Raw genomic sequence first — 15,080 nt, 5'->3', positions numbered from 1 at the left:
ACGCACTGCTTGGCAAGCCATGCTGTGGCGGCGTCCCATATAAAGTGGAGGAGGATGGGCACGGATGTTAGCCCAGGGCCGTCTTCCTCAGCAAAAAACGAGGAGGATTGGTGGATGTTAGCACAGGGCTGATCTCCTCACAAAAAAAAAAAAAAAAGGACTCTGTTTAGGGGGCCAGCCTGGTGGCATAGCGGTTAAGTTCGTATGCTCTGCTTTGGTGGCCTGGGGTTCCCAGGTTCACATCCTGGGCACGAACTGATGCACCGCTTGTCAAGCCATGCTGTGGCGGCGTCCCATATCAAGTAGAGGAGGATGGGCATGGACGTGTAGCCTAGGGCCAGTCTTCCTCAGCAAAAAGAGGAAGATTGGCAACGGATGTTAGCTCAGGGCTGATCTTCCTCACACACACAAAAAAGGACTCTGTTTAAATGATGAATGGTGTGAAGTTTAAAAAACAAGATGGGGCAGAAAAATAGTACCACCTTCTCCTCAACTTTATTTGTAGTATATTCCTATTTAAGCTAAAGGCAAGTGTTGCTCATGTTGATGCTGGCTTTCTATGAGATGAGAAACCTTGGAACATATTATTTGTTTGATTCAGTTGGAGCCTATATTCTTTTATGTATTTTTGCGAGAACTAAGTTAATATTGAAGATATTTGAGTAGGATGCTCAAGAATCAGATCTTTCAAGATTCCTTAAATAATTATTTCATTCAATTTGTAAAATGCCAAAACAACTACATACCCATAGGGACAATTCAGAGTGTGAAAAGTATTTAAAGAAATAATCATTTTATCTCTTCCCATTTCTGAACCCGCTCTCCTGAGGTTACCTCTGTTAAGGGTTTAGTAGTAGTCCACCCATTTAACTATTTATTAACTCATAAAACATGCAGCACCCATAGGGCTTCCTTTTCTATTTTTCAATAAAATGCAGTGACAGTTTACGTTATCATTCTGTAACTTGATTGCATCACTCAACTGTACACCATAGACATTCCTTCTGATAACTACATATAGATCTAACTATTTTTTACATAGTGAAAAAATTTTCCTGAGCGTGAATCTACCATATTTCATTCAATCATTCCCATATTCGTGGGCACTCAATTTTTTGTTTTGGAGGACTGCTTTTGGTTTGGTCTTTTGTTTTTGTTTTTGCTAAAACCATGCTGCCACAAATATTTAAGGAGATTTTTTTTTTTCTAAGAGACCATATCCAGTTAGGAACCAATCAGAATTTTTAGTACAAAACAGAGTTTGACTAGATCATTTTTCAAAACATATAAGAGTTCTTAAAAAGAAGGTTTTTCTGTGTTGAGTACAAGATGTCTGCTGTTGAAGTATGTTTCTTGTTATTATTTTGAGAGCAAGAAGTGCTTTGGGGGCATTGTACTGGACATGGCGCAGTGCAGGCGACTCAAATCCCTCATGGTTTAGAGCTGCGCTGGCAATCCGGTTACCACTAGCCACGTGTGGCTATTTAAATTTAATATAATTAAAATAAGATAAAATTTTAAATTCAGTTCCTCAGTCACACTAGCCATTTATCAATAAACTGCGTGTGGCTAGTGGCTACCATGTTAGACAACACAGATATGGAACATTTGCATCATGGCAGAAAGCTCTATTGGACAGAGATGATTTAGAATGAGGGATGCTAAAGACAGACTGTCTGCATTCAAATTATAGCTCTGCCCCACTTACTTGTTATGTGACCTTGGGCAGGTTACTTTACTTCTTGAATATCAGCTTCCTCATCACTAAAATGAGTATAATAATGATCCTTACTTCTATGTTTCTTATGAAGATTAAACACAATAGTATTGATTAAGTGCTTTACACCTTGCCTGGGACATAAGTAAGCATCCGATAAATGGAAGCTATTATTCTTTTCCTAGTGTTTGATACTCTTTCTTTTTTTCTTTTTGAAGGTGAGGAGGTGGGTACTGTGTTTATTTGTTTAAAGCTAATAACTGCAGATACTGTTGGCCTGATTTCTAGCTATACAAACAGAAGGCAGTGTTGGAAGCTGTAGAAACCCCAGTTTGTCAGCCTGCTGATTTTTTTTTTTTTTAATATGCTGTCCCTGAGAAACATGATAGAATTTGTTTTACTTCTCTTCTGCCAGGAAGTAACCCTTCTGGCTTTGTTAGAAGCGTGGTTTGTAATAATTGTACCCACCCCAGATGGCTCCTGAAAACCTTTTGAAATGCCATCTGCCAGGCGTGTGTCCAGCCGGCAGCCTGTCATTCTGCTAGAAGAAAAGAGGAGGCGGGGTCCCCTCCCAGGCCCTTTTCTCCCTAGCGTCACTGAATGGAGCCTGGTCATGTTGGCCCAGACCCAGGGCGGGTTGCTCAGAGGATAACTGGGGCTGAACCTCCTGCTAGCCTGCAGAGTGGAAAGGTTTTGTCTGGGTAATAAACCCTGAAGGTTTTGTGGGTAGAGACTTACCCGCCCCCACCCCTTCCCCTGCAGCTCAAAGGCCATTGTAAGCATATTTATTTACATGGGGAAATGGTATCTGCTAGTTTCACTTTTCCTCTAAAATGTAGTATTTTTGAAGTTCTTGATTATTTTGAATGCTTTCAGGAAATTAAGACCCAGGGGTTATTGTTGTCTTTAAAGTTAATCTGACAAATTGGTTCTAGAAACATAGTTGAAAGAAACGGCAAAGATAAGATGCCTACAGAAGGAGGAAAAAACCCAACATTGTCTGGTTTTAGAAGACTTTAAAAACCCAGCAAATCTTTTGTTTGGTTTTATTTATCTTCATCTTTTTTGGGGGTGGAAGTGGATTAAGTTAACGGAATTTTGGTGCAGAGGCCGAATATGAGAGTTGCCATCTAGGGCATGTTTAGGACAGCAAGTTTCAAAGAGATTCTATTCTTGCCTGCACTGGAATTTCCCAATATGATGTCGACTGTTTGTGTTTTCCAAGTAGCCAGCTGAACAGCTTTTTCACTTGGCTCCAAGACATCACACCCGCCTCCTTTGGTCCTGCCTTCCTGACTGCTGCCTCTTAGTCTCCTTTGAGGATCTTCCTTCTTTTCTCAGAATCTAAAAATTACAAGGTTTTAGTGTTCAACCCAAACTTCATGGCTTCTTTTTCTACACTCTCTCTCCCTAGATTATCTCTTTCTGTCTCTTGCCTTCAAAGGCCAATGGATTACTGATCACTCACTCCCAAGTTTATGTGCCAACCTCCACTGTGATCTTAGTCGACTGTCTAGGGCTCTTTAGACCTAGGTGTCTAATAGGCATCTCAAACTTTACATGTCCGAAAGTGAACTCTTAATTTTTTTTCCCCCTAAGAACCATTTCTCCCGTCTTCTTGATCTCTGTAAATGGCACAACCCATTGGTGCAGGTCAAAGAATAAGATGTCAGTCTTTATTCTTCTGTTTTTCTTACACACTTAGATCCACTCCATCAGCAAGTTCTGTCTTCAAAATATAGACGTAGCATGGCCTGAGGAGTTGACGTACTTTTAGTATGTCTCTCCTGTGGACTATATTACAGCTATTTAAGATATTCATAATTTGTGATAGAAAACTGACTGCTTCTTACTGCCTCCGTCCAGCTATTCTTGTCTGGGCCTGATTTTCTCTCACCTGTACACTATAATAGCACCTGACTAATCTCCTTGCTTGTATCTTGCCCACCACCCCCTGCACTCTGCCCATAGCCTGGTCTCTGTAAAACTCAATGATCTTTTAAAAATGAATCATGGCACCACCCATGGCAAAACCCTCTACTGGCTTCCCATCATCCTTAGAACAAAATATGAAGTGTTTTCTGCGGCCTACATCATCTGGCCCCTTGCTTTAATTTCTAACCTCTTGTCCCTTGCCCTGCTACAACAGCTCTGGCCTTTTCTCTCTTCCCCCAACAGGCCAAGCCTATTCCTACATCAAAGCCCTTGACCTTTTCCCTGCCTGGGATACTTTTCCCCTTCACCTTTGCATGGCTCTCAATTTAGACAACACCTCCTTAGCCAGGCTTTTCCTAATCACCTGTCTAGAATAGCTTCCCTACTCCCCACCTCACTTCCTTCCTCTAAGACACTTTCAAGCCCTTTAGCCTGTGTTGCTCTGAGACACTTTCTAATCCTTTAACCCAGGCTTCCTATGGAAGAATTATTTCCATCTGAAATTATGTGTTCTATTTACATACATATTTATTTTCTGTCTTTCATATAAAATATAAATTCCATTAGGGTAAGTGGCCTTGTTTTGCTCACCAGTGTTTCCCCAGTGCCTAAATTGTCATACGGCATGTATTGGGGCCTCAGTAAATATTTATTGAAAAAGTGAAACATAGAATATTATACATGGATCATTATATCAACTTATATCATTCTACCAATAACATAAACTGTAATATGTGCTTATGATTGTTGAGCTAAGCCTTCTAAAGGTTTATCTCATTCAATACACACAACAAACCTATAGTGTAGGTACTGTAATTATCCCTATTTCATAGAAGAGGAAACTAAGAAATAACAGAAGCTGAGGAACATGCCTAAGACCACAAGTTGGGGAGCCAAACCATGAACCCATCATTCCCATTCCAGACACCTGCTCGTCAGCAGTGTATGGTACTCTTTATGTTTTTGGAGTACCTACTGTGTGCCTGACATTGGAGATACAAATTTAAAAGTTGTAAACTACCTCAAAGGCTTGTCCTCATCTGCCAAGGGAGCCAGAAATGGAAACAAATTAGGAAACAGTACAAGCATAGACTTCTGGATGCTACACAGCAGGCTTCTTTACCAGAAAGCCCCAGTATGCTGGGCATGATAAGCAGCATTTGTAGTACAACTGTACTATGGACAATTTGCAGCTATTTAAAACCCTCAGATTTCAGATATTAGAAAAATTGGGCTCATTTAAAATGCATTTACCCTGAGTAAAACATGCAACAAGTGTTGACTTTTTTGACTTAAGTGAATTCTGGATCTTCACTGTTGGTGTGTGGCCATAATCGTTCACATAAGCAAGTGATCAGAGAGACTACACTGAGCTGGGAACATTAGAGCCACTAGGTTCATACAACTGGTTATTTAATAGCTTTAAAGTTCCTAGGAATAGGGGGAAATCCCTGCTTATTAAGTTCTTAGGAATACAGAAAAATCCCTGCTTATTATATGGGAAAACATTAATCTTAAGGCACCATGGGTAACGGTGCCTTGCAAAATAAGCCAAGTTGATCATATCTCCTAACTTGACAGGAGCAGAAATCATATGTTTTGCTCTTTTTGGTTCTTCCATAATATTTAACATAGATTCCTAGCGTTACATAAATGCTTCTTGGTTTATTTTCTTTTCTTGCATTATGTGTAAACCACATTCCTTCCGCATTTCTTCTGTGCTTTTGGTTGAGACTGGGCTAAAATGATAGGTCTACAGCCCAGCACCTGAGCTGGCTTACTTAAATACTCTAGAGGCCCGATATTATTTCATAAGAAGAGTTGTTTTATTTATTAGTCATTGAAAGAATGACCAGATTAATTTAGGGGGATAATTTTCTAGCAAATGCAGTGTCCTTTCTCTCCAGCCAGAACTATGGGTGGCCTCTTTTTACCAAACATATTAATTACCTGGAGAACAGCAGCATTTTAATACCTGGGAGATATCCAACCACAGATCTTGGGCAATCGCATTGCTCTAGTGATGTGTTTATGCAGTCAATGTCATTTTCTTCAAAGGGCTTATTACATTGGAACTTGCCGGATGTACTGCGGAACACAAGAATTTCAAAGCCTGTGATAAAAATATAAACCCCTTAGGCTCTGAGCTTAAGGAGGATATCTTTTTAGTATTTACTGGAGTCCTAAAAGCTGCTGATTGTGAATGTTGTCTGTATAAAATCCAGTTCACCTTTTTCATTCAGTGCATTTGTAAAAATTCTAAAACTCTCTTCGAGTTACCCAGCTGTGCTCGATTTTCTCTTTCTCCTCTTTGAGGGTCCCAGGCACTAGAGGGTGGAAGTGAGGAGGCTATTCTCTTAGAAATAAGTTGCCTGTTCCAGGTCCATGTCTGGGCAGACAGGTCTGCAGCCTAAGGTCCTCCAGCTTACTGAACAGGTTATTTTAATTACACCTGGATGTGGCGCTTCCTTTTGTAGTTGACTGATGGCTTCTTGTGCCTGTGTCTTGTCTGCTGCAGGCACAACCCGATCTCCGAGAGAAGGAGAAGTGCCTGGCGTGGACTATAACTTTCTGACTGTGAAGGAGTTCTTGGACCTCGAGCAAAGCGGGACTCTTCTGGAAGTCGGCACCTATGAAGGTGAGCTTATCTCAGCAATGAGGATGCCTTTCTTCTGGGCCCTTCGGAGGATCTAGGGCCATCTAGGCAAAATCATTTTGTGGACTGGTGAGGTCTAAACAACTATAGAAGATTGCAGTTTACCCTAACGTGATTAATAATAATGAAATATATAGAAAAAGGCTTTGTGGAGCTCTTAAATAGTTTTTGGGGTTTTTTTTTTTTTTCTCCACAGGTTTTATCCTTTAATTTATTAATTTAAATATGTGTATGTGTTTTGCTTTTTCAAATGGGCGTGTATGATATTAGAAGAGGAAGAAGAATCATGGTCAGTCACAAAATATGATCTTATAGGTAGTGTTGTTTTAATCTTGAAGGATTGGAATGTTATTATTATCATGAATTGTTTTTCAATGTATTTTCACTCCTCTGAAATTTCTTTGTGTAAGTACAAACAGATGCATGTCTATATACATGTGTGTTTTCTTATTTCTTCCTTGTTTTACACAAAAGGTCATACACAATACATGTTGTTTGGTACCCTGCTCTTTTATTTAACAGTATGTCTTACAAGTCTTTGCAATTCAGTAATAGAGCTCTTCTTGTTTTCTTGTTTAAGTGACTGTGTAATCTCTTTGTCTGGGCATACCATAATTTATTTAACTGATTCCCTATGGATAAACATTCGAGTCATTTTCAATTTTTAATGTTTCAAAACACTACTGGATTGAGTAACATGGACATTTCACACAGGTGAAAATGTATCTATAGGATGAGATCTCACAAATGGGACTGCAAGGTCAAAGCCAAATGTAGGGAAAAAATTAAAATTACATATTCTGAAAACAGTATCATAACTTGATTGCTCTTTGGAGTGTTATTATTTGAGAAAGAAGTGATATAATATTAACTAGGTCAAATTATTGACTTGGTCAAGTTATTATGTTATATGTATCTCTTTATAAGCTCAAAATTTGGATTTATTGTATGATCACGGGGGCATTTTCAAGATTAGACTTAAAAACAAAGGGTAAATACAAAGTAGGCTATTATTTTATTAGGGACTTTATAGCTTTGATGTGATAATAGCCCTTGTTCCAGGCAGAGGCCAACAGTGTAGTAAAGGTTGGGAATCTTAGGTATCTGACTCTAGTTTGATATTCTTTGGAAGGGGAAGGGGAAGAGCATTATTTTTGTACCTACTGCTCATTTCCAAATTGTGAATATATATTAGACAGTGGTTAGATGTTTTGGATGTTAATCAAATTCCTGATTGTGAACTCAAGAATATTTCCATTGAGTATTGCTAATTATCAGTTGTCTTAGTTTCCTTGAGGTGTTGGGATGTGACTGGTAGTTGGTGGGCTGGAAGGCGATCTGAGAATGCTCAAAGCAAGAATGATTCCTTAAGGCCTAGGAGTTAGGTGGTGGAAGGGAGGGGTCTAAGTGATGTGCCAGGAGCTTCTTCAACATGTTGACATGTAGATGTGAATCTAGTTAAAATGTAAAGTGGCTGAGAATAGAGCAAGGGTGAATCCTCTTTGGTTAGCAGAAAGTGAATTGTCCTTGTCTGAAATCACTTACTCTGCCCATCTGGGGAGCTTGAATCCCAGAATATAAAAAACCTCCCTTGGCATTTTGGGAAAGGTTAAGGGTGGGAGTGGTTGTGCAAAGCGAAAGATTATTGGGTTGAAAAGGAAAAGCATATGACTTAGACAACAATTTGTCTGGGGAAAAAGGAAAATTAACTCATTTTATTGAGATCTGTGTTCCAAGTGATATATAGGTGGAGTCGTTTTGTTTGCACATTTAATTTTATTGCTCTGACAGAGGTAGCTATTATCACCCAATTTTTAGATGAGAATGCTGAAGCCAAGTAGCATCTAGCTTGTACAGCTGGTTCTAGAATGCTAGAGCCAGGAACAAAACCCAGCTCAGTTTGACTTTCAGATCTCATACCCTTTCCTGAAAACCCCAAGAAGAATATCCTAGATGTAACTAAAAAGTTGTAGCAATAACCCATTAGTATTTTCACCTAACTTCCTGGTGGGTAGCAACAGGGAAAAGTTTTTCTGAAAATTTCTGATGGTCGTCTATAAAACTGCCTGTCTGTGAATGTCGCTCTGTTATTTTGGAGTTGAAACTTTCTTGGGCCCGGCCTTAATCCATTCCATTGTTTGGCCATTTGACTGAAGTGGTCTTCAGCCTTTGACCTTTTAGCTGCACAATTTCCCTACCATATGAGACAGCTCATAATTGTTTGGAACCGACTGGAGTATATTATGTTGACTCCTGTAAGCTGAAAGCAAAATAGAATTTTTATTAAATGCCAGATACTGTCACAGGAGTAGAGTCGGGTAGATCTTTAGAGCTTCCTCCGTCTTTGCCTCCCCTGGAGCAGCCCCTCGATGGCGCTGGACACTAACCAGCATGCAGGCTGTGGCACCACCTGAGTTTGAGTCTCAGCGCCTCTGCTGTTGAGCTCTGTGCCCTCTGGCAAGTTGCTTAATGCGCTGTGTCTCCATTTTCCCTTCGGTAAAATGAGGATAATAATAGTGCTTCCTTCATAGGTAGGATTAAATGAGACAATAATTGGAAAGGGCTGAGCACAGCGTCTGACACATGTAAGCTCTCAATCAGCATTAGCTCTTATATTTACACACACGACTGGTCTGAAATGGCCACCCTAGTGGATTTCCTCCCCCTTCTATTCATCAGTAAACCAGTGGATTTGCCAGTAAAATATCTTTATTTACTTCCCAGGTACTCACCATCTTTTTTCCCTGCTCAAATTTTTTTCTCTCGGCCTATCCTGGTTCCAGAGAGGAAAAGTGTGCCACAACACGCAAAATACTCTTTAAAGCAAGACAGTTTAAACATTTTAAAATAAAGGTGTATAATAAATGTACATGATGGAATATTTCCTACAGTAAATAACTTAAACCTATTTAAATCCAAATTGCTTCCCCGCTTCCCCATAGGTAACTGCTGTTAAAAGAGTCAAGTGCAAAGATTCAGAAAACTTACACATAAACAGCACATCCATATGTATTCTTGTTTATTGCACTCTATTCTTGCTCTTTGCACTTAATATATCTTGGAGATCTTTCCATATTATCCCATACAGTTCCACCTCATTATGAATGCTGCACCGTGTCCCACTATATGAATGTATGTAAGTTATTTAATCAGTCCCCTGCAGGTGGACATTTAGGGTCTACTCTGTCCCCCCTTTTTCTGGTGTTTTGTAAACAGTGCTGCAGTGAGCATTCCTGTACTAATGTCTTGCTACACTGTTTTGAATATATTTATAGACAACTTTTCTGGCGGTGCAGTTTTGTTTTGTTTTTTTTTTTTGTGAGCAAGATCGGCCCTGAGGTAACATCTGCCAATCCTCCTCTTTTTGCTGAGGAAGACTGGCCCTGGGCTAACATCGTGCCCATCTTCCTCCACTTTATATGGGATGCCGCCACAGCACAGCTTGCCAAGCCGTGCGTCAGTGCGCGCCCGGGATCCGAACCTGTGAACTCCGGGCCGCCGCAGCAGAGCGCGTGCACTTAACCGCTTGCGCCACCGTGCCGGCCCCTGGCAGTACAGTTTTAAAGCAAGCCCTTCTATGCAAATACGGTGTTTCAACAAGTGTTTATTGAGCATTTACTTTGGGTCAGACGTTGTCCCGAGGCAGGCGTGGGGTATGATGTCCAGGGCAGAAGACCAAAGCAGCTCTGCTTTAGTGATTTATTTTTGCCAACACTTGTCTAGTGTATCCTATGTGCTGAGTACTCTTCAAAGTGCGTTACATGCACCAACTCACTTAATTACCCAACAATCCATGAGGTGGGTACAATTTAACCCCATTTTACAGAAGAGGAGTAGGAGACCCAGAGATGCCAGTTATCTTTTCTAAGTTCACAGGATGAGCCAGAGATAGAGCTGGGATTCCAACCCAGGCTGTCTGGCTCCAGGATCTACACTCTACCAGTCTGTCAGTCTTGGGAGGCAGATTAAATTTAAACAATTTCAAGAGAAGTAAAGAGTGTTCTGAGAAGGGAGCTACAGGGTGCTCCAGAAGCATGTAGCAAGGACACAACATCTCATCTCACATCAGAGGAGGTCTCCTTAAGGAAGCAACATTTGAACTGAAGCTTCTCAGAGAATTTCAAGTGAGAGGCTGAGGGACAGCGTTTGAGTTTAAAAGTCAGCACCGGCCACAAGGCCTGAATCCAGAGAGAAGCGAGTGTGATGAACCAAGAGAAGGTCAGAACGTTGGTCCTAGAGAAGGAGGGGCAAGGAACCATGCCCTGCTTCCTTTAGAACCAGTGCTATCCAACAGAACTTTCTTCATGATGGAAATGTTCAGTGTTCTGAACTGTCCATCATGGCAGCCACTAGCCACATGTGGTTATTGTGACTGAGAAACTGAATTTTAAATTTAATTTAATTTAAGCTAATTTAAATAGTCACATGTGTCTTGTGGCTGCCATATTTTACAGGGCAGTTCTAGAATGAAAGCTTCTGCAAGGAAGAATGAGGAAATATTCAAGAAGAATATTTCTTCCCTTCTCACCTAGCCGACTTCAGAGAGCTAAGCACATCTTTAAGAGAGAAGCTTCTTTTAAAAAGTATAATTTTGAATCCTTCCAAAGAGGACGTTATTGCAGAGGAGTGATGATCTTCTTTTGAGGATACATTCAGTGACATGTGATATGACAGACAACTAGAGCGAACCAATAAAACCTCAAGGCCTGATAACCTTCAGACCATTCCTTCAGGTCCAATATTTGTTTGGAGTTTAGAATCCCAGGTAGGATTTTAAAGGTGGAAATGTAGTGGAGTTCATCTATTTAGAAGACAGAACTGAGATCCAGAGAGAGACTGGTCTAAGACACTAAAAGGAATTGGAGACAAAACATGGCCAAATGCCCATCACCCAGGTTTTGTCACATGCAGGACTGGGATGCCAGTATTTCCCGTGTCTGCTGCCTGGAAATGGGCACTTTTTTTTGTAGACTCTGTTCCTAGTTTGTTCATTCATTTGTTAATTCATTAAAGATAAAATACTGAGCAAACCAGATATGATTGCTATCCTTATGAATCTTACAGTCTAGTGCACAAGACACATTATTCAAATAATCACAGAAATAAATATTCGATAGTACGCATGTTAGGATGTGTAAAAGAGACCATAGGACGGGGAGATTTTATCTCTGTAGAGGTGGGAAAATCTTCCCCTGTAGAAGTAATAGTTTAGGTGAGCTCTGATGGTTGAGCTGGAGTTAGGTTGCTCAATTTAGCAAATAAAAATACAGAACACTCAGTCTTGCATTTTATCTGGCAACCCTAGTTGGAGTTAGCTTTGGACTACATTGGTGGTGGTGGTGCTGAGTCTACTGAATCTAGAGATGGTTATGTGATTAAAAAGCTGGACTTGGTAATCATTTATTGTAAGGAGGAGCTGGCACAGACGCAGCTGACGATAATCCTCCTAGGATGACTCCTAGTTTCCATCTTACATAACTGCATAGGAGCTGCTACATTTGCTGAGATAAGAAACACTGGAGAAGGCCAGGTTTGGTGGAGGGGGCAGGGGCTCCATGACGAAACTTTCCACCACCCACCAGCTGTATTCCTGAGAGTTGCATATACTCCAACAGAGTAGAGGCCCTTCCTGGCTATCTAAAGAACCTATTGTCCCTCACAAGGTGTAGAAGTTATTAGTGGAGCTCGTAATTGATCTCCGCTTTGCGACTTGAACAAATTCCTTATTCTGTGACTAGACAGAATCAACATCAAGGCCAGGTAAGGCAAAGAAGACAAGAATAAACGTGTCTTTCCTCCTTGGCCCAACTTCCTAATTGTGGTACTGAGCTGATTGTAGCATTTGATGGCGTGTTTGAAATAAATCAGCTGCACCATCTCTTTTGCCTTGCCTTCCTTTTTTCTTTTTTCTATTGACATTTTCACTTAGCAAGATAGGTTGCTGCCTCAGCCAGCCCTTGGGCCTTCTCTAGGAGAGAGTTTACAAGGGATGAACTATTCAGTGGGGGTGGTTCCAAACATGCCTGTTTTACAAATGCCTCTGGATAGAACAGACTGATTATATACTTGGAGCATTGCAAAGGTTTTCCCTAAGCGTGGAAGTGCCGTGCCAGGGTGACATTTCAAATTGGAGTTATGGGTTGCATATTTCTGCATGTTAATTAGGAAGGGGGATGTCAGCATTCAATAATGTTCTTGTTTTGCTTCCTAGAAGGTCTGCAAAAAAAGCAGCTGCCAAGGGTATACTTTTTGGGGACACAGAGATAAAGCAGGGGTGAAGAGAGTTCTTGTTTGTCATTGAGGAAAATGAGACCGTCTGGAGTCCTTGTCTTTGGCAGGCCTTGGAGGCCGTCTGTTGTGATAAGCTCTGTTGGCAAACGCAGCTATGGAATGTTCTCTGTTGATAATGAAAGTAACCAAAGGGAATCGGTGCTGCAATTGGCTGTTCCTCTGCATATGAAGATGAGGAGGCTGGGGCCAGGGAAATTTTGCTTAATTCCCTGCTCAGAGATCCCCAGAATTTCCTGGAGTTGAGAACATAGATGTTGGGGACAGATGAATCTGTGTTTAAATGCCAGTCATCACTTATGCATTGTGTGAATCTCAGTTTCTTCATCTGAAAATGGGAATATTGATGCCTTTTTTTCTGTAGAGTTGTTAATAAAGATGAGAGTAAGTGAATGTATATGATGTATGGTTGGTGTACAATATAGGTAACTTTTTATTAGTGTTATTCTTTGAATATATATTTTGATAATATCCTCTTCTACATTTTAGAGCTTTTATCTGCCCACAACATCAGGCACAATTTAAGACTACTAGGGTTTATTACACGTGAACATTGTGCCAAGCACAGTGCTGAGTACTTTATATACGTTATCTGATTTAATCTTCACAAAACCCCACTAGGTGGATACTCTTCTTATCTTTATACCATGGGAACTGAGGCTCGAAAGAAAAGTCCCTTACCTTGCTCAGGGTCACAAAGCTGTTGACTTATGCTGCCCTCTCTGGTCTTACATTCAAAGCGAAATGGCACTGGCAAAAGCAAACATCTAATTACAGGACATCGGCTTATTGTCCTGTGTATGCAAATCATAGTTCTGTAGGGTGGAGCAGGTAGGAAAAAGAATAGTAAAAAGAAAGTGGTGGGAGTTTTATGAATGATACCATCATGGGTTGAGCAAGCCAGTGGCAAAGGGAAGTGATGCGGATCTGATATATTCAAATATAATTGGCGGACTGGAAAGAAACTGCCGTGAGTCATGCTATTAAAAACTGGATCTACATTATAGGTATTGAGGAGGACCCCAGGCTGGAATTCATGTGTACTGTCTCTACTTGTTCATTGACTGATTCTGCAAAGAATTACTGAGTGACAGTATGTGCCTGGCGCCATGTTAGGCCTGGGGGTGCAGTGGTGCACAAAAACAGATGTGGTCCTTGCCCACATGGAGCTTATAGTCAAGGGTCAGTCATGCACAACCTTGAGGCCAAGGCAAAAACAGACACGCTGGATGTCTGTGTACTTAGGTACTATATGTACGTCTGTGCTTCACATAAAAAGAGTAACGTTTTTTGCTTACCCCCCAAAAAAAACACAAAAAAACAACTATTTTTATCCCTTTGGGAGTGATATTGGCCCATTGAAAATGTATGCTCTGGATCCCCAGCCATTGGTGGTCACTACCTTCCTCTTCTGCTTATTTTCAAAAGCTTGTCCTGTGGGAAGAGGACAGATGAGTCTCCCCTGCCCCTGCCCTCCGTATAAAATTGTGAAAGAAACATGGGATGGGGGACAAAGAGCCTGAGTGCTGCTTACCCTGGACTAGCCAAGTGACCCTAAGGAAGGCATTTCTGTTGTTCAAGGCCTTGGTGTTCCTCATCTACAAAAGAGGAATGATTTTCTCTAATTAGTTTACTTTTGCTACACAAAGCGTGGTCCCTGGACCAACATCAGTGTCACGTGAGTACCTGTTAGAAATTCAGAATCTCAGGCCCCACCCTGACCTACTGAATCAGAATCTCCATTTAATGTAACTTGATTGTTTGCACAGTTTAAGAAAACAGATGTATACCATACACAGCATTTGTGAAGATCATGTTTTAGTCTCATTTTTGCATTTTACTTCTAGTGTCTAGCATAGTGCCTGGCATAAAAAAGTCTCTCTGAAAGGAAATGAATGAATGAATGCTAAATTTGTACAAAATGAGAGGCTGTAGAGATTAGATTCATTCTGGCTTAAAACTCAGAGTTATTGTCCTCCCTAAATATTTTATCAAGCTCTAAAAATTGATTTGCAGTCCCTTTAATTTTTAAATCCGTGTCAGAAAATATTTTCTTTGGCTTCGTTGTGGCCAAAGATTGTGCCTGTTAATTAAGGCCAGCAGTGGTTTTCTCTGACGTCTTCCCCTGTCCCCCGCTCCCTCCCCAGCTGCCCTCCCTGTTGAGTTTCATCAAAGAACCAGTTCTGAAAATAGCAGCAGAGACACACACGTTCCCGCTTGGGAGGGAGCCCGGCCCCCACAGGAAGTGTGTGTTGCCTAACATGGGGACCGTGGGACAGTCAGGTTCATGACTCCTAGAAACTATGCAGCCTGCCAAGTGATAATGCAAAGTAATTTTTTAATCATTTATAATTCTTCAAATGATTTTTATTTAATAGCATTAAGTGATCCATATATTCTTCACAGGGAGTCTCTCTTGCGTACTCTCTGTAAGGTTTGTTGTTTCTGCCATGGCTAGGCTTGGCCTGATTATGACCCGGAGTG

At 40.8% G+C, this 15,080-nt stretch overlaps 1 protein-coding gene across 20 annotated transcripts in view; it reads left to right on the top strand.

Moving 5' to 3' along the window:
* MAGI1 (membrane associated guanylate kinase, WW and PDZ domain containing 1) overlaps positions 1-15,080 on the top strand; it is a 623,132-nt gene that overhangs the window by 492,400 nt on the left and 115,652 nt on the right. For all 20 annotated transcript variants that reach the window (XM_087431290.1, XM_014793604.2, XM_014793572.2 and 17 more), the window contains one exon: positions 6,171-6,290. In XM_087431290.1, the coding sequence (XP_087287416.1) occupies positions 6,171-6,290 (120 nt within the window). The remainder of the gene's footprint in view (positions 1-6,170; positions 6,291-15,080) is intronic.

The sequence above is a fragment of the Ceratotherium simum genome, chromosome 5 (genome assembly GCF_057802395.1).
Source record: "Ceratotherium simum simum isolate JZ-2026a chromosome 5, ASM5780239v1, whole genome shotgun sequence".
Classification (NCBI taxonomy): domain Eukaryota; kingdom Metazoa; phylum Chordata; class Mammalia; order Perissodactyla; family Rhinocerotidae; genus Ceratotherium; species Ceratotherium simum.
The sequence above is the reverse complement of the archived record's forward strand: the minus strand, read 5'-3'. Positions and strand labels throughout refer to the sequence as shown.